General features: G+C 41.9%; 1 protein-coding gene across 8 annotated transcripts in view; it reads right to left on the reverse strand.

Moving 5' to 3' along the window:
- gramd1bb (GRAM domain containing 1Bb) overlaps positions 1-20216 on the reverse strand; it is a 109051-nt gene that overhangs the window by 20526 nt on the left and 68309 nt on the right. For 6 of the 8 annotated variants that reach the window (XM_069711647.1, XM_069711810.1, XM_069711728.1 and 3 more), the window contains 2 exons: positions 3792-4002; positions 1534-1554 (listed from right to left, as the gene is read on the reverse strand). In XM_069711647.1, coding sequence (XP_069567748.1) covers positions 1534-1554; positions 3792-4002 — 232 coding nt within the window. Of the gene's footprint in view, positions 1-1533; positions 1555-3791; positions 4003-10794; positions 10900-11355; positions 11834-20216 lie in introns of those variants that run through there. The other 2 variants (XM_069712224.1, XM_069711894.1) reach the window with 2 other exon arrangements.

Genomic DNA, 20216 nt, shown 5'->3' on the forward strand with positions numbered 1-20216 from the left:
AGAGAGAAGACGTTGCGGTCCGAAGAATTTCACCTCTGAAGAACATATACTGCAACTATATATATACTATACAATACTGCCGTTACAATGCAGTAGTGTCAGAGGGCTGGAAATGTCACTGCAAAGCTGACTCTCCATCTAGTTGGTACGTTACACGAGAAGCCCGATTGATTATTGTCACTAATTTATCATCAGTTATCTGTTCCTGCGGAGAGGCCCCTTTTCGCCGAATGCACCCTTTTATTTGGATTGCATTAGGGTCCGGCCGATCAAGCTCACGTTGCTGGGATGACCTCATGGCATGTCTGGGAGGCATGTGGGAGTATTGAAACAGGGTTAAGGGTGGAGGGGTGGAGGGTGGTGGTGGTGGTGGTGGAGTGGGGTGGGGGATTGGACTCTGGCACAGAAAAGAGGAGTGATGTAATCAATTCGTATCTGTGTGTATATGTGCACGAAACAGATTGAGCGGCTGCACAGCAGCACATAGAGCATCATGAGGGTGCTCGTCACCCTTCACTGACTCCATGTGTTTCCCCGTCTGCCCTATTTCTGCTTGTGTTGATTAAATGTTGATACAAATGAGCATTTTAACATGAGACTCTACAGACTGACTCTCTATACTCAGCCTATAAATTCAAGGAGTGACAAATAAAAGTGGGATGAAGTAGCAAATCAGAAGGATGAAGCGACAGCAAAGGCGATGCACTAAAACGTGAGACGAGTCTGCGGGACATTTATAGGACTGGGAGGAGGGGGTTAGGGGCTCGTGGTGCAAGAAAAAGAGATGAACGATTCTTTCATGTGGCAACATAGAGGCTGCTCAAATAACGACGTGGTCCTGGAGCTCTGGACTGGGAAGTTGGCAGGAGTGTGTTCTTTTACAGCAGAGCAATTACAGTACACAGCGTGACAGATATAAAGCTGCTATTAGCACGGTGTAACAAGTTTGTTAAGAGAGGTGCAGGACACAGGTGTAGGTGGAGAACAGGAAGAGGAAGAAGAGAAAGTTTGCAGTATTGATTTTTATTAGGAATTTGCAGCAGAAACATTCATTTTTAGTCTCAGGCTATTTGACAAAATCTGGAACTTCTTCACCACCTGTGTGGTAGTTATATGCGTGCCTCTGTTCATTATCATGCTTCTTTCATGTCTTTATATTTTAGAGCATCCTGATTTAACATTCATATTCAGTACTTATACCAAACCTAATGCAAATATTGAAAAAAAAAAGTTGCTACATTTCATATCACCAGAAGGGGAAAGAACAGCAGAGGAGGAGGAGGAGTGGGTGGGTGGGTGAGGTTGTGTGGGGTTGTTGGTTTTAAGATCTATCCATCTGCTATGATTGTGGGTGCAGATGAGTCTTGCAACAGTGGCAGAGTGCACAGGAGGCCAGGCTGGGTTCAGGGTGAAGCATTCCAAACATGGGCTCGGACATTTCCACAGAGAAGCTCACAAGACAGGAGGTGTTGCAGAGGGGAAGGTGGGCACAGAGATATTTGAAGAACAGAAAAAAAAAAGAGTAATGCTTACTTTGGAAAGTCGCTTGTGAGACTAGCATGCAATCAGGAGAAGAACAAAGAAAAATCAGATAGAAAAAATGAAAATAAAAGGAAACAAACTGCAAGAAGAAACAGCTGAAAGTACCAACAGAAGAGCTGAACAGTCATTATCAGATGGCACACATTATCACATGGCATGTAGTAGTAGCAGCAGCAGCAGCAGCAGCAGCAGCAGAGAAAGACAGCGTGCACACTTTGTTTTGGTGACATAAACATGATTTTAAATAAAGAGACTGAAACAACGTGAGAGACAGATGAAGACAGAATGAGATGGTATATAAGAAAGGGGGTGAATTGTGTCTGACATTTTGGGACCTTCAGTGAAATAACCTGAATCTGAAAGATTTCCATCCATCAGTGAGTTCACTTGTGCAGGGAGATGCAGATGAGAGGGAGGACAGGTTAAAGAAAGACCTATGACACCTGAAACCTAAAGGGGGAACAACTCGATACCAGAATTTATAGTCTGTGATTTAATGCCAGCATTTAAGCGCCGTGAAATGTTCACACCTGTATAATGTCCTCTAACTCTAGTATCTACCTTCAAACAACCTAAAACTATCCCAACACTGAGTGAATAAGTACCAATAGTTTGTCAGTGTGATCTTATTTTTTAGGGAACAAAACTCAACTCTGTGAACAGTTACAGCGGACTTTCACAACTTCATTACAGGTCTGATGATTGGATCGAGAGGCGGCGTTTCAATACTGAACCGTCCTCTCTGTCGTGCTCTTGTAGTTTTATCAAAGGAAACATGAGTTCAGAGACTGTGGGACAAATGGTATGTAAAAATGAAAGGCTGAAATGGAGAGGAGAGTGCAGGGGGAAGGGAGTGATCAGTTACAGTTCATTAGTCACACACCAAGTCATAACACACATGTCAGTACACTAGAAAAAAAAAAGAAGAAAAGAAAAGAAAAGCCAGGCCAACTCTGACGTATTTATGCGGTCGCAGTTAATGAATGGCTGCAGATTAGAGTGTACACATCATCATGAGTGTCATATAGTCAGGATAACTCGATATCAAAATGTAATGCATTATGGTGGGCTGATGCCGCAGTATGACGGGAATAAAATCGTGTAAAAGCAAAACACTCAGCTGCTAACCTCCCCTCACTGCTGTCTCATTGATCTGTTAACAGGAATGTTACATTCTTACTCCACATAAACATTTAGGTCATATAACCAAACCTTCACATGGATGTTTAAATCACTGTATTTGAATTAAAGAGGGTGTAAAAAGGATTACACTACAGTGAATCACAATGACTGCTACTTTTTTGGTCAGAGAAAACCCATAGTTACCTTTTATGTATAATTTAACATTACTCCATGCCTACAACTAGATACTGAACTTCAATACTTCTATGGCACAGACCAAATTGCTTCAGTGCTATCTAAAAAAAAAAAAAAATCGATGTCATCTGGTACCAAATTTTGACACCGAGGCTACATCCACGGTGACATGTTTTTGTTTTGAAACGCATGACTCTTACTACATTTACGGAGGAGTAAATCTAATCAGCTGCAATAAGGCACAGCATTTAACCTCTACTTGGGCTGCTCGCCAAGGTAAAAGAAATGACTCAAAATAAGATGACTCTGATTCATTAGGATATCTTATTTCACTCTTCTTAAACTAATATTTTGCCTCATAACATTCTGAGTTGTGTGTGCTACAGTTACTTAAGGCTTCCCTTCGTGCAGCTGGTTAATTAGCATCAACTGATAGCATGTGAGGCGTTTAGGGACATGTGTTAATTGAAGCAGCAGAAAACAACTGGAGTAACACTCTCCCCCTCTAAAGTGTATGGAAACTAAAACATATGGACCATAATGTGCATTGTAATTTTGTTGTTCTTAAAATGGATTTGATTAGAAAAACACATCATTCAGACACCTGTATCGAGAATGATTTACCGATACCCTGCCCTATCCTTGTTTCTAAAATTGCGTCTCACTCAATTGTGAAGCCTTTGACGACAGCTATTGGATACAAAATAATAATAAACGCAGCTGAGCAGCACTGACTGTTTTCAGCGGAGAGGACACGCTGACGGGCCTTCTTGACAGCAAAGCTTTATGAGATTTTAGAGCTCAAAAAGCTGAGATCGTAAATCTGGAAGTGCGCCACATTTCAAACTGCAAAGCTACCCTTCATATTTCTTTCGTCAGATGCCAAGAAACTGTGTCCGACAGGTAAAAAGGAGCATCTCCTGGTCACTCACCTTGGAGTTCTTTCCCCCGCTTCGTGCTGACTGCAAGGAGTATGTTCTCTGGACAACCTGCTCAGGCGTGGAGGGGGACTTGTCAGAGGAGTGGTCCGAACCCTTCTCCACCATGTTCTCACCCTCCTGGCTCTGTGGTGTGGGAGAGCGCGAGCGTTTTCGCAGGACTGGTGAGCAGGCGGGTGTGCTCTTGTTTGAGTTACTGGCAGTGCTAAAAAAAAAAAAGAAGAAAGAAACACAAACAAAAAAGAGAGAAAGAGAAAAATGGATTAGAAAATTGCTTCCAGATTCATTCCAATATCATGTATTCTTACAACAGATATCAACCACCGTCAAACGTCACTTTATATCCTACTTTATGTCCTCAGACTTCCATCACTTGAGGCTTAACAGGCTTGAAGCACTATGTGCTAACCTGGCTAATAACAGCTAAGCTAATACGGGAACTCCACATCATCAACAACAACAACAACAACAACAACAACAGCAGCAGCAGCAGCAACAACAGCAGCAGCACAAGCAGCAACGAGGACAACACACTGGACACAAGGATTTTCTGACTAATGCGGCACGTGAAAAGCAACGAGGAAAACAATATGTGTATTTTTAGCTCATTGCCCATTTGATGAGGAAAATGTATTCAATAAATGTATTTAATGATTTGAACTCTTGACATGAATTCATTATTTAAAATATACAATAACGAAGGATCTTTTTCCCTGAAACACTAAAACAGTTTTTGTTGTTCGCAAAACCAGTGGTTGGAGATATGATCGGATACAACAGGTGGAGAGCATCATTTGGCAGAGTGAATATAAATAGAATATGATCCCCTTTGACCTCAAATTGTGCAATATGTTGACTTGAACATGGGACTTTGTTTTATTACCTCCACAAAGAAAAACAGACCGCTGTCTTAAGACAGGACGCCTCAGTCTTTTCTTTGTACACTAAGTTCCTATCAGGTAGCCTCTGTGATCCAGAACTAGACACTCTCTTCTCAACACACGCACACACGCACACGCACACGCACACACACACACACACACACACACACACACACACACCAGTGGCTCAGCAAGAAGTATTCTCCTCACAATGACAGAAGCCAACAAAAGGCTCTGTAAGTGATCTGTGTGACAGCACGGCTGCCAGGCCTGGTTACTTGACAGGGCGTTATGCAAGCCATTACGTCACTGTCAGCCAATGGCCGCTGTTAGTGGCCATGAATTACTGATCTACTGTTACACTCGGGACTTGAATGCAGCTCGGAGCCCCGACTCACAGAGAGCAGTGTCGACAGCTTCTGTCCGGCTGTCAGGGCCTGCTGGACCAATAGCCGGTTGATGTTAAAAGGCAAAAACATCACAGAGCTCTCACATCTGTTTAATGCTGCAGGGTAAATAATGCACGTCTGGTATATTTATGGAACCTCAGACATCAATTTATATGATTACAAAATGGTCTGCTTTTCACTGGATGATCATTTCGACTGTACTGAACACTGTGTACTCTGCACTGACAAGTGATTTATCCCTACTGTCATGAATAACAGTAAATTTGTGGAAAAGCTTTCTTTATAATACATTATGTCCGCATCCACTTCTGTCCCTTCTCAGTAGCAGGTGATTGCCAAAAGAGACTTTAAAGCTGAGCTGCAGCTTGAATTCAAAATCTTTGCATTACTATTGATAATTTATTGCTGTATCTGAGGTCCTATCCATCCATCCATTATCTATACCCACTTCATCCTGAACAGGGTCACGGGGGTGGGGGGTGGAGCCTATCCCAGCTCACTTCTAGTGAAGGCAGGGTCCACCCTGGACAGGTCGCCAGTCCATCACAGGGCCAACACTTATAGACAGATGGAGACAAAGATCATTCACACCTAAGGGCAATTTGTAGAACCACCAATTAACCTGAGGTGCACGGGGTTTTGGATGGTGGGAGGAACCCGGAGAGAACCCACGCAAGCACAGGGAGAACATGCAAACTCCACACAGAAAGGCCCAGACCCGGATTTGAACCCAGAACCTTTTTTTATTTGGAGGTCCCCTTTTTGTGTATTCATTTCTAATTTATGGATTATCAAGTAGGGCCTGTCATCCATATCATGGTATATCAGGAAGCTGAGTGCATTGATATTTAGCATGCGTCATTATTGCTGTCTGAGGCTCTGTCTCTGCGTTACGCACACATACAGCACACACGCAAGTTGGCAAAGAAATTAAAATAGACGAGTATTTTGGTTTAGTATTAATGCTAAGGAACATAGATCCTGTCCCATCTCGTCTTGTGATCAGTTTTGTTACAACATGCAAAACAACATCCATATTAAGCATTGAATATGTGTCATTTGTTGTGTCAAATAGGACAGTGTTCTGCCTTTGAAGGTTAATGTTCTGTTTCCTAAAGACGTTCTTTATAATGTAAGAAGAGGTGTCTTTATTTAAGGCCCAGCAGCCTGCCGCCACTATCAAACACTGAGGGGAAACCCTGAAGGGAAACTGTGGAGGAAACAGAAGACCAAACTTTAAAATGTGCTCATGAGCAGACTGCTGTGTTGTGGAGTTTCTTTGAAAATGGAGAAGAAGATTGGCTTCTTTTTGGGTTTTTTTGGGTCTTGAAGGCGTTTCATGACCGGTCATTACAAAATACAATCATGTTTATACTGAGGTAAAAAAATAAATAAAACAAAAATCCATTTTTCATTATCGGGTGGGAGGTGGAGCGGAGGCTTCCCCCAGTACGATTACGTGTTCAATAGTGCTGGTCGGGCTTCCGACAGTCTGTCCATCAGTATGGACTCTTCTCAGACAACAGACTTGGATGCACAATAATTCTGTACTTACAATATAAGACAGATTACAATAATGCAGGGGTCTCCAACCTTTTTCCTCTCAGAGACACTTTGACAAAATGAAAGTGCCCAATGCTTATGTACTCGTGTAGCTCTCCGACACTGTAACATATATTCACATAACCGAGCTCCACCAAACCAGCTGAATAAGCTTTTTATGTGAACAATAACAAATTGATACTCAACACACACGTACTGAAACAGCAAGCTACTGGTTGGAGACCCCTGACAGATTTTATATTCCACAATATTTTGTCCAAAATAATTCTAATCTTTTTTCAAAGAATGAGTCTTAAAGTGTAAAGAAGTTAATTATTAGTCATGACTGAAACCAGGTATAATAACATCAGATAAAGCACAAAAAAAATTGTTAAAATTAGAAGCCCGTGCACCATGTGCATTTAGACAGAGAGAAGTGGATACATGTGAGGTGGTGATTAAAACTCTGAAATTATAATCAGTAAGTTTCTCATTAGTAGAAAATAGCGTTTCAAATCATAGAAAATGAGCCGGTTTGTATGGTGTTTATCCAAATACAGCAAATACATGAATTAATAACATACTTAATGCAGATTTTATAGATACCAGACTTAAGCCTCGAGCTGCAATGGATCTGTTTAGAGAACACTCGTAATTTCCAAGTTTGCATTTGAACTCTTGAACAACCGGCCTTGTGTCCCGACAGCGTGTCCCGACAGCGTCTGAACATGCTAACCAACAACACACAGATCCTCCGCCCGTGAAGAAAAAGAGAGCACCATACAGTGCGTCAGACTCAGAGGTGCTCTTTTCTATGTCACATCCTGGTAGGTCATTTTCACCCACACACAGCAGGTCACAGCTGGAAGATTGAAGGACTGAATGAGGTTAAATCCAAGTCCCATGGAAGTCATTAATTACACAACTAAAAAGCTCAAGTCTTTGGATTCTAGTTCATCTGATCAGTGGCTGCTTCAGAAAACAGAGTTGGACCTGAACAAAAATATTAGAAACATATAAAATAATTCTTCAAACTTGTTAGTTCTTTAAAGAGTGCCTGAGGAACTATACATAATCCATATTTTAATTAAGAGCTGTGTTTAGGTTACAAAAACTACAAATACAAGAGAAAAGAAAAAGACAATCTCTGAAACAGTATCTCTTTAATTTTCTATATTTCTGCATAAATATGACCTAAAACAACATCAGATTTTTCACACAAGTCCTAAAAGTAGATGAAGAGAACCTGAATAAACATTAATATTATGCTTGGTCATTTGTTTACTCAGGAAAATGATCTAATATTAAATGTCTGCGAGTGGCAAAAGTAAGTGAACCTTTGCTTTCAGTGTTTGGGGTGAACGCCTTACTGTCGATCAGCCCTGAACATCAACTTAGAGGAATTCTATCCCATTCTTCCTTCAGCTCTGTGATGGTGGAGGGTTTATTCACATGAACTGCTTAAGGTCAGGACTTTGACTTGGCCATACCAAAAAATTAACTTCATCCGTTTTTAACATTTCTTTAGGAGAACAACTGGTGTGCTTCAGGTTGTTGTCTGGCTTCATGATCCAGGCTCATTTGCCTCATTTGCCTTTAGTATTCACAGGAATGATTGAGAATTCATTGCTCCACTAATGATGGCGAGCCGTCCTGGTCCAGATGCGGCAAAACAGACCCAAACTATGTTACTACCGCCAGCCTGTTTCACAGATGGGAGGAGCTTCTTTTGCTGAAAAGCAGTATTTTCCTTTCTCCGAACATAACGCTTCTTATTTCAACCGAAAACTTCTACTTTGGTCTAATCAATACATGAAACATTCCTCCAACAGCCCTCTGGTTTCTCCAAGTGGTCGTTGGTGAACTGCAGACGGGCAGCAATGTTCTTTTTAGGGAGCAGTGTCTTCCCCGTTGCTACCCTCCCGTGCACACTGTTATTGTTCAGTGTTCTCCTGATGGTGAACTCATGAACATCAGCCAACGTGAGAGAGGCCTTTAGTTGTTCAGAAGTTTTCCTGGGTTCCTTTGTGACCTCCCATACTTGTTGGTCGACCCCTCCTGGTGAGCGTAACAATGATCTTAAACTTCTAAACTCTCCATGGTTTTGTGACCTTTTCCAGCCCGATAAGCATCTACAACTCTTTTTCTGAGCTCATCATGAATCTCTTCTGTTTGTGTTATGATACATTTCCACACACGTGTGATGTGAAGCTCAGACTTTGACAGATCCCTGTTCTTTAAATAAAAAGACAGGGTACTTACTCACACCTGATTGAAAACACGGCACTCTAATTTTAGCTTCGAATTAACTGTTAATCCTGGAGGTTCACATACTTTTGCCTCTCACGGACATGTATTATTGGATTATTTTTGACAATGAATAAATGACCAATGTCTCATTTGTTTGAGTTCAGAAATACAGATCAATTCACCACACCGCTGTAATTTCCCTGCATGCAGAAGGTAACAGGCTGTCTCTGGCACAGGAATCCCCCTTGTTGTTTTTAGCAAAAGAGAAATTCACGGATCGCCTCTCCTTTCCAGATACATGGCAGTAAACAATGGAAACATGGATCCATCATCAGCATATGAATGACTTAGCCCGATCAGTCATTCACACAACGGTTTTGCTCTTTGAACCAGCACTGTAAGTGTGGAGAGAGTGAGCATGCAGCTGACGTTAGCCTTCAGAGGAGCAGACAAAAGCATCTATTGCAAGTGCTTTGTTAGAAACTGCTTCATGAAATACAACACTGAGGCATAAAGGGGGAGGACCTGGGAGAGCATTATCTCTGGACTTGGATGTTTGTGGATTTGAGTGAATGACAAACAACGAGTGCAGCTGCAGAATAATACGCTGTTGCTACCAGCACAGCTTACGACAAACATATGACATACTAGTCATTGCTGATGCCACGGGGTGTACCAATAAAAAAAAAAAAAAAATGTTTTCAAAATAAAAGAGGCCAACTGGAATCAAAAATACCATTCAAAAAGTGAAAACACAGGTTTTCAGCACCACTCATACGAGCTTTGTAGGGTTGCATTGATAAAGCGAGCCAGAGGCTACTGTCTACATGTATTTTCAGTAAGATACAACACTTCAGGGAGGGAACTGATGAGTTAACAATTAAAAAGACATGTCACATGGAACGCCGCCCACACGACCACAAAGCTCAAATAAGGCTGAGCTTAGAATGAATATCGCTATAGCAACAGTGAACAGAGAGTGTGGTTTAAATATTCAACGTGTGTGACTAAATATACTCGACCAGCTCTGCTGTTAGACATGCAGTCTGAGCGGGAAATACAGCAGGGAGGCAGTGGGAAGGTTAACCCGAACCCTTACTTGATTATTAAAATACTAAAATCTTAAAAGTTGTACAGCAGCGTGTTCATTTGCATACTGTGCAGAAAAGATTGGTCCCAGGGGCTCGAATACCGAACTCATCTGCATTACAGAGTAGACGACTGACTTCAAGGTGTTGCTCAAAGAGGCTCCCGACATGTCAAGTCATTCAAACTAGGTCAAGTTCTTCCATACACAATGAAAGAAAAAAAAAATGAAAGAGAAACAAGGCCGCTGTTTGCACTTTGTTACAGTCTTTTCTTTAAATAAGCTCTAAAGCTCTAAATCCAACCAGCTCAAGCTGTCCAAACGTTCAGCGTCACAATAGAACAGAGTTCCGGGCCTTTCTGAGGGCGCCACTTGTTTTCACAGTTTTGCTGACCCTGGAAAATACCCATCTGGCAATGGCCCTTCAGCTCCGCTTGGTTTGAAAAGACCATGAGGAGCAACACGCTCACCAGCAGCCACTGCGCATGCACACACAGGAATGCGCACACAGTACACAGGAGCAGACATAAACATGAGCATGCGCGTGGACACAAGAGTACATACGCCCACATACTGCAGAAATACATGACAGCGCGCCCATAAGATAAGCAGCATCATTCACGTAATCTGCAAAATGATACAAACTAAACCAGCACTGCATTTAGATGCACCTATGAACTGTACAGATTATTATAGACTGTAACAACTCATACTATCCCACCCATACACTGTGTACACACACACACACACACACACACACACACACACACACACACACACACACACACACACACACACCCTCGTATATACATCAGAGTCCACCATACCCCTGCTGAAAGACACAGTCCCTCGACACCTCGCCGTAACAGCCCTCAAGGCAGTGAAAGCCCTCGTTGGCCACCGTCACACACTCAAACACCACCATGTCCTCGTAGGAAACCCCCAGTATCGAGCTGTTCACCCAGCGGATCATCCCAACAACTGCGCACTGCACTTTTGTTTTCTTTCGCTCCGTGTAAAAGGTGGGAGATAGCTGGACTGATATATGGAGGGGTGGGGGGGGAGAGAGAGAGAGAGAGAGAGAGGAAGAGAGGAAGAGAGAGAAAAGATGGAAGAAGCAGGCAGGGAGATTTTCTTTAGCAGGCTTAGGGCCACTGATCTTCCCCGGCCAGCTCTGATCTCCTAATAACCAGCTTACATCACCCTTAACACCACCTGCCAAAGAAGAGGCATTGGTGGGCTGAGGTGCAGCTGCCCCCCTCCTCAGACTCTCCCTCTATTTGGTACATGTTGATCTTGCCAAGCAGGGGAAACTAATCATAATGCAGGCTCCATGTCATCCTGGCTGAACGCAGGCAGGTAAGCAGGCAGTCGTTCCCGGCACTAACCTGCTCGTAGCCATGTAGAGAGCCGCTCCGCAGCGATCAGCCCCTTTCAAACGGCTTCATTCACACAGGGGGAGCCTTGGATGAGGCACAGGGGGGAGGAGAGGGGGTGGATGAGGAGAGAGGAGAGAGGGATAAAAGGGAGGAGGAGGGTGGATGAGTTCTGGAGCATGCCAGGAGGATGAGAGGAGAAGAAGGAGGAAGCGGACTCAGCGGATAAAACAATCGTTTCTCCGAGAGAAACCGCCCGAAGCTGGATATCACACTTGGTCTTTCATTCACTCCCTTCTCCTTTGTCTAATTGAGGCTGATAAGCTCCCGTTCCCTCTCAGCAACCTGCACGTTTCCATTCTCCCTTTTTCTTCCTCCGCTCTACCAGCAGTTGGATCATCTGCCTGCTCGCTGCTTCCCTTCGTATCCAAGCGAGGCTCTTCCTCTCGCGATTTCTTGCTCCTGCTTCACAGAATTTCACAGCTGCAGACTGACAATAGATGGAACGAGATTGAGGGAGAATGTGCAAGCCAGGGGAGAGCGAGAGAGAGAGAGAGAGAGAGAGAGAGAGAGAGAGCAAATGAGGAAAGAGATGGCTTTCACTTTGCATTCCACCTCTACTCAGCGCCAATGCACTGAGCCTGCTGCTTCCTCAATTATTCATGTGTTTCATGAATGGAGGGTCTGACATCACCGGCATTCAGGTCACTTTACATTCGAAGCTCCTTCTAAATCACATAATAAGCGAGCCGGGGCTGTGTGGTAAACACACTTCATGGTTTCACACAGACACACACACACACACACACACACACACACACACACACACACACACACACACACACACACACACACACACACACACACACACACACACACGGAGATCCACTTTCTTTTCCTTTGAAAACATGAAATTAACTTACTGTCCATAATCAGCAAAAGCAGTTATCAAGAAGTGGGTTTTCTCTGAATTATAATTTTGCATAACTGGCATTTGACGCTTGTTGTAACCTGCTGATTGCCAACAAATAATTAGACTGAATGCCCCATTAAAGCAAAGACCGATTATCCTGCTCAAAATGACTGTATAATCGTTCACAGGAAGAGTATATTTACTGTGGAATTACCCACTCATGAATTTTGACCATGATGCTTTGCAGATCTGCAGCAACATGCTGTATACAGGTTCTACAGCATTTGTCTATTATACAGCGATGTTGTTGTGAAAACGACAGAAATTTGTTAGTGTAATATTAACTAATATGTTCTGTGACTTCAGCGTCCCTTAAGGCTGCTGTGTTTCTGCTGTGTAACATGGTCTGACCAATAAAGACAAAAATGAAAGATTATCATTTGTGCATCATTACCATCCATTTTAAATGATGTGGCATCCAGGCCCCCAAGCAATCAAATGACATTTTGATCCAGCCTCAGGAGGGACTTCGCTCATTACTCATTCCTGCTGCAGGCTACAGAGCTGACCAAAGTTGATTTCACTGATATTTATTTTTGTATTTGAGGCAAGGACTGCAGCATTAAGCAGATATACTCCTAAATATAAAAAGGTGATTTATATGAACCGACAGTATTTTCCCTTTAAACAGTAAAATACATCATTTCTATGGAAAGTCATGACGGTTACATTACACTATTATGTTGACTCATTCAAGCATGCTTAAACTTCAATTACAGAATATAAAAGTGCATCATTATCCAAACCTGCTTTCTATTTTATGGCAGTTCTAGTGATAAAATCAGTTGGGTGACATTTAAATCACATACTTCATGTACATCATGATCTTTTTCAGCCTTTTTCCGTTGCATTTAGTTTTTTTTTTTTTTATAAATACATCAACTTCTCTTATATGTCTGCCTAACTAAAACCATTTTTGCTGTACTTGGACCTTTTTTCAAATTGCTATCATTTCCACATTGAATGTTTTTATGAAAAAAAAAAAATCAAAGTTTGTAATAAAGTAGGTGAATGGAAATATACTTGTTCACATGGGTGGCTTGCTGGGACAACTGAAAATATGGGGCCATCGATCCTGTGTCGAACTTATGATGACAAGACCAATATCTGCAATATCTGCAGTGAAAAGGTCTATTATTTGGATTAAAATGTGAAGATTGCTACGATCTATCAAAAATAATATTTACAACATTACGTCATACAATCAGTCACAAGTCTGTTCAGTTAGTTGGAGAAATGCTATTGATAAACTAAAGCTGAGTTGGGTGAGACCTAATTTCAAACATCAACAGAAGTCAATCAGCTATTGCAGAAAAAGTCAGTTATCCCCTGACGTTACGGTAGATTACACACTTACTGTAGCGGTTACAGCCATTATCAACTAATTAGTGAACATGTTTCCTGGAGACAAATCGGTTAAAAAGATGATAGGTATTGCTATTTGATAGTTAAAATTGAAACCATGAGATATCCTATTTTACGCAAATCTATAATTTCCAGCATAACCACAGCAGATTGTTTTAAATTAAATTCTATTAACCCTAAACCAACCGTCACTGGCCTTACAAACATACCAGGAAAGGTCATTTTAAGGTAGTCCATTCACATGCACATCCATTTCTGAGGATTACCACATTCAGTCATCACCTCTGTATCTCTACAAAGAAGCAAAGTGAAGTCTTAGCTGTGCTGCTGGAAAGACTTGACCCCAGGGCTGCAGCAATGCTGGCGGCCTCTGTGGGAGCGCTCCGTGGAGCCGTGCTGTGGAACAAAGGGAGCTGGTCCACTGAGCTGGACCACTGTGTGCCCAGATAAGCCTGCCCAGCCTCACACCAACAACTGACCTACTTAGGGGACCTCTGTTCTCATTGTTGTTGCACCCAGGGGACACGCAGATGGTCAACTTGACCACACACTCAGACATGGTATGTGATAAATCTGTCTTTTCCACCGATGATTGACACATTCGAATCATTTTAATTTCCTTTTTTCCAGTTCCTTCTGATGAAGATGTAAGCAGAACACACCTCAAACGTTTAAGACCCCTTTGATTTTGATTTTCTCCATCATTTTGAGAGGAAGGCGTGCTGTTTACAGAGTTGTCATGGCAACAGCAAATGTGGCGACGCCTGGCTGGGTCGGAAATGTCTGTCAGCCCGACTGTGTCGGCCGTGCAGTTACCATGGCAGCCCGTCAAGCCATTCATGTGTGCCGCCACTTGAACTGTTCCCAACTGGAGGGAGAAAGAGCGAGGAGGAGGAGGGTGTGTTTGTGTGTTTGTAATGGGGTGATGTTGCTGCATAAAGCATTAACACACATGATTAGTTATCTACAAAGCCTGAGAGTTTAAGTGCACTTTGCTGTCAACAGGCTCAGAGTGACAGGAGTTATCTGTGGGGACCGACGGCTGATGTCTCCATTTTATACCGAATAAGAAGCTAGTGGAGAGATCACAACACAACACTCAACACAGAAAGAAAAAAAATAAGCAAATAGAGTTTGAAAGCAGTGTACCTGCTGTACATTATGTATGTCATTACCTTTTTCTAAAACTATTTAAATCTAGTCCCACAAGTATAACTTTAGCATTTAGTCCCAGGCTTAATTAAAATGCTTAATTATCCTCGCTGTGTAGCAACCTAACATAGGCAGGCCTGTAACAGTTTTTGGGTTCTCATTGAAGCAGTGACCTGCTGCACCTCTGAGTAAAAGAACCTGTTTAAAAGCAGATAAAATTAAACACAGTGATTTCAATTCAAAAGCACAAGTTGGTGAGATAATTTAAGGACTCAGTGGACATGTCAGAGAGGGGCAGGAGGGGACAGGAAACTGGCAATGGGATTAAGCCCCTGTGGGACACTGTCCCAGTGGAACAGGACACAGCCATCTGCAAGGGATATACGGGCGGAAGGACACGGGCTGAGTGACAACACGCTGGGCACAGAGAGGGTGAGGTATCGAGGGAAGGAAAGCATGGATATATTAGCACAATGTGAAGTAGGGAGATCTGAATTAAATATTCGATGTTTCAAACTCAAATAAGTAACCATTGTGAGAAGGACAACGCTTGAACAAAGGCCCAACGTTTCTTATAGAATGAGGGAGAAAATGGGAAACTTAGTTTAGTGTTATCTGGCAACTAAAATGGCACACTTGAATATATCCTAAAATTTGATTTAGTTAGTTTGAAGTCAACAATCATTGAATCCTCAAACTTCAAGCAAAAGGCCAAACATCCATGGTTCCATGTGATTTGATGAGTAATATACAATAGTGAAAAAAGCCTGCGAACTACCTCAATTAAAGACACAAGGTTTCAGTCAAGAAATTGACCTTTTCTGCACGATATTCAAAAGTTCTCACCAAAGCTATGTAGCTTTTCAACAAAACTCCTCAAATATAAATTTGAATTGAACCTGGTGAAAGCATAAATGCATAAATCTGTGACTGATCCTGTTGTGCTGGGGCAATGCGGCACAAAATAATGTCAATGATGTTTCCTCTGTTGTGTGAAAACGGTCTCGTTCATCAAGAATCTGGTCCAGACATTCTTATATCAGAGAGTATCTTTGCTGTCTCTCACCTGTCAGATGTTACTTTATTGGTCACTCTGGATATCACTAGCCTTCCCACAGATAAATCCCACACAGGATTCATTGATGCTATTTCAGAGACAAGTATGTGTCGCCTCCACATCAATTCACGGTGGAGAAATACTCTTACGTTTTGAGATATCACTATTTCTGTCTTGATAAGAATTTTATGTTCAAGTCTTTGGTACCAGAATGGGCTGAAATTTTTTTCACCTAATATTTCAAAACCTTTTTACAGGATATTTAAACAAGGGTTTCATCTGTCAAAGAACAGCAGTTTTGTTTCATTAATCATACGTTATTGCTCCTTACTGGTAACTATGAGGAACTACAGGGCTTTGTTGAGGTGGAAAATTTAAATACTGTACAGAAAAGGTCAATTTCTTGACCAAAAATGTATAATAACTGCAGTGCTGGCAGTGAGTGGGCACACAACCATTTGTTACACATGGTTTGATTTTACAATACAGAGGTCAAGTATTTTTTTTTTTAACTTTTTAATGTAAATATGTAACTTGTAGAAAAGACTAAAAAGCTAATTCCTGCAAGTGTTATGATGTCACCTTTTACATTTAGCCGTTTATGAATGCTAACAAGTGTAAAAAAAAAAAAAACAGGGAAGAGTTCACGATTGCTTGCTTATGCCTACAGGGAGAACTCGTGCATATTGATTGTTAAAGTGTCTGAGACATAAATAAATACAAACAACTACTACATTTTGTAAGGAAGTATCAGATTTATCCATCACATGTCCAAACACACAAAGGTTTTTGGTTGACTTGTTAACTTGCTTCTAAAAAGATGAATGGCAAAATGGCCCTATTGTTTGGACCGACTTCATGAGAGAAACAAGTGTACGCAGCGCTAAAGTCTTTTCAACATACACATCAGAGAGAGGTACACATAACTGTTGGTCGCTGAACGCAGCTTCCAGTCCAGTATTAATGAAGCTGTTTGAGACCAGAGGAAGCAGAAAAAGTCTCTCCCACTACATGACATGACAGATATTTTAAAGTTGGCTGCAAATAAATGCATCTTTCTGCTACTCCAAATCCTCTTAATGTTACTGAGATATTCTCACTTAAACAGTTCTGTGACCAAAATAAAAAAGAGAAAAACGGTATTCTTAACAAATAATATTATACTTGAGGATTACAACAGCCCTTCCTGTTCTTAGGTAACATGAACCTTTAATGCTAACTTAGACATCATTCCTATATCACCACACGCTATTATTATTATTCAAGTATCTCTGTTTATTCATTGACTTTATGAATCAATGCAATTTATGTAATTCTGCCATCATCAATCATATCTACTTCCATATTGCAGATAGAGAAAAAAGCTGGCTGTATTGGTAGCAGGCAGAAGAGTATGGTGGGGAACAGTACAAAGCATAATCAGTGATGACAAATGGCTTTTGGGAAGCATGCAGTAATAAAAAATAAAAAAGGAAACCGAGAGAGAGAGAGAGAGAAAGAGAGTTAATAAGCTGAGGCCAGGAGGGAAACAATTCTGCGGATTCTCTTGACTGCAGAGTGCCTGCTATGAACTTGGAGGTCCACTGTGGCCGAAAGTCTCGATGGCGCAGTGCTCTATCTGTGAGGCTGCAGCTAGGTCCATTTCATGACTTTGTTTAGCGAGCGAGGGGTTTAATCATCACGTCTGTTAACCACGTTAGATCTCAAGGCCCGGCTGAACAGTTCACAGGAAGTTAAGGTCTTTTGCTTCTCCCTCTCTAATACCATGCATATATTAAAAAGAATCTTCTCAGTGGAGAGGCCTGGGAGCTACAATTTTCAAGTCAGCCTAAAATAGCCCCAGAGAGACATTAGCGGCTCTGCACTGGATATTACAAGCCTGGGGGTTTGGTTTGGATGTATGCATGTAAAGATCTGAAGCATCCATGCAAATTTTGCCTTTGATGTTTTGTTTCTGTGTATGGCTTCGTTGTGTATGCACACATTACATATCTACATGCATCCAGACACTTGAGGTTGTGACCCACCTAAAAACTGAAGCCTCCAGAAGTCATGGGAGACTCCTCTCCAGCCGCCTCTGCTCTCTTCACGACATGAAGCGGGGAAAACGCCCGCTTTTACCGGCAGTAATATTTTAGATGGAGGAGCAGAAAAAAAACCAGACTATTTTGGGCGAGAAGACGCACACAGGCGTTTATGTATGCAAGTGAGCACTCGCAGTCTGTTCGACTGTCCTGCAGCAACAAGCGGCCTGTCCGCGGTGCCACGTGCAGCGAGTAAGCTCCAGCTCCGGCCTGCTGTTGATGCCTTTCTGTTGCTACAGCTGCCGCTGCTGGCTGTGTGTGCACATCTGTTTATGTGTGTGCATGTGTGTGTATTTGTGTGCAGATTTAAGTCACACCAAATGTCATACCAAGAGCAAACATCCATACACTGGGGCCACTGCCAAATCCTGAGCAATCTCCCTCTTTCACTCTCTCTCTCTCTCTCTCACACACACACACACACACACACACACGCATGTGCCTTCATCATCTATCTCCCTCTTCTTCATCTTGTGTCTTCCTTGTCCTCTGACTGGTGATATTAAAATCCCCCCCGGCCACCATCCCAGTCCTCGATCACAGCACGCTCTCTGACAAACATACACCCAGCAGGGCAGCCTGGTGTCTACGCTGACACCTGTTTCCCTTGACACCGACATACAGCCCACCATGAGATTCCTTTTATGACTACGATTATGGTCTTTTCCACTCTCATTGCTTCATTTGGATCAGGATAATCTGAAGATCATTTTGCAATCGTATGCCTCAAAAGCACCATGTCAAGAAATATAACAAAGAAAAAAGGAAACCACAAGAAATCACAGTAAAGAAATCCTGTAATGTTCTGACCTGTCACAGCAATAGACGGGTGTCTGCATGCGAAGTTAACGGCGACTAATTAAGTGATCATTATGTTACATTTTTGGGAGTCTACAATGACATTTTCCTATAATCATAATAGGTGAATTCTGCTGCACACACATGAAAGTCTGAAAATCATTTTATGTAAATAATATAAAACTGCCTTCATTTTTTTAGACCTTTTGGATTATGATTAAAACATGGATGTGTTTCATTCGGAATTTTGATCTGGTTTACAATAATTTGTGGTTTTTGTTAGCCTGCGTGGGCTTGGTAGGCAAGACATTTACATTTAAAAAAAAAAAAAAAAATCATTACCTTTAGCTGTCTAATCTGTCAGAGAACAACAACAACATGTCCTGGAGAGACCGGAAAGATCTGCTGGCCAGTTCAACGAAGGAGCCGAAGTGTTTTAAACCAGTTACTTCAGATAAATCACTGTTTCCAGTGCAGATAAATAAGCTGCTATATCCAGTGTCAGCTACTGGTTTATAACACAGAGGATGATGAATGCAGTGATTGGAGTATTGATTGATGGAAGGACCTGTAGGCCACAGTGTTTTGCCTACATAGCAGATTGTCCCTGGAAGATCAGAGAGTAGCGTAATAAACACTAATAACAAGAGTGAGATTTTTTGGATGTTCTCAATGATGAATCTGATCAGAACAGATGCATCTCATCATTAACATTTATGCCTTGATTGATTTTTTTTTTTCTCCTTCAACATGGGTTGAAACACAGCTGAACAATGATTCTGTAGACTATTTTCATGTTCAAAACACATTCTGGATGAAAGCATACTGCATGTGCATTAATACATGCAGTTATGTAACATAATAGAATGACATGCAAACTACACTTAGTCAGCCAGACAGGTCACTTCCAGGTATAGGACAATAGGATGCTAACAGATGGCTACTCAGTGTAAAGTAACCTGCATCTGTCAGAATGCAGGAAACAGATTAACTGAAGACAGACTCAGGTTCAACAGTGTTTTGATGCAACAGAATAATAAAGGAGGCCGTGGATGTGTGAGGGGCATGCACGCAAACGGGAAACACATTGGCTGACACACACACACACACACACACACACACACACACACACACACACACACACACACACACACACACACACACACACACACACAACAAACAAACACACACACACACACACACACACACACATATGCACTCAAACTGATTAATCTTATGAAGCCCTGAGAGGAAATTTTCAAAGCTACACTCTGCAGCCTGAAGAAGAAATGACAAGAGGATTAAGTGATAGATTCAAGATGTTAAAAAAAAAAAAGAAGAGAGGAGGAGAATGAAAATTAGAAGGACACAGACAAATATAGAGATAATGAAAGAGAGACAGAGACGTTAGGGAAAAGAAGAGGTCCTGTAGGGAAAAGAAGAG

This window comes from Brachyistius frenatus, unplaced genomic scaffold, assembly GCF_029030835.1.
Source record: "Brachyistius frenatus isolate BFR_SWC_R1_liver_20210118 unplaced genomic scaffold, ASM2903083v1 Contig_1, whole genome shotgun sequence".
NCBI classification, from domain to species: Eukaryota; Metazoa; Chordata; class Actinopteri; family Embiotocidae; genus Brachyistius; species Brachyistius frenatus.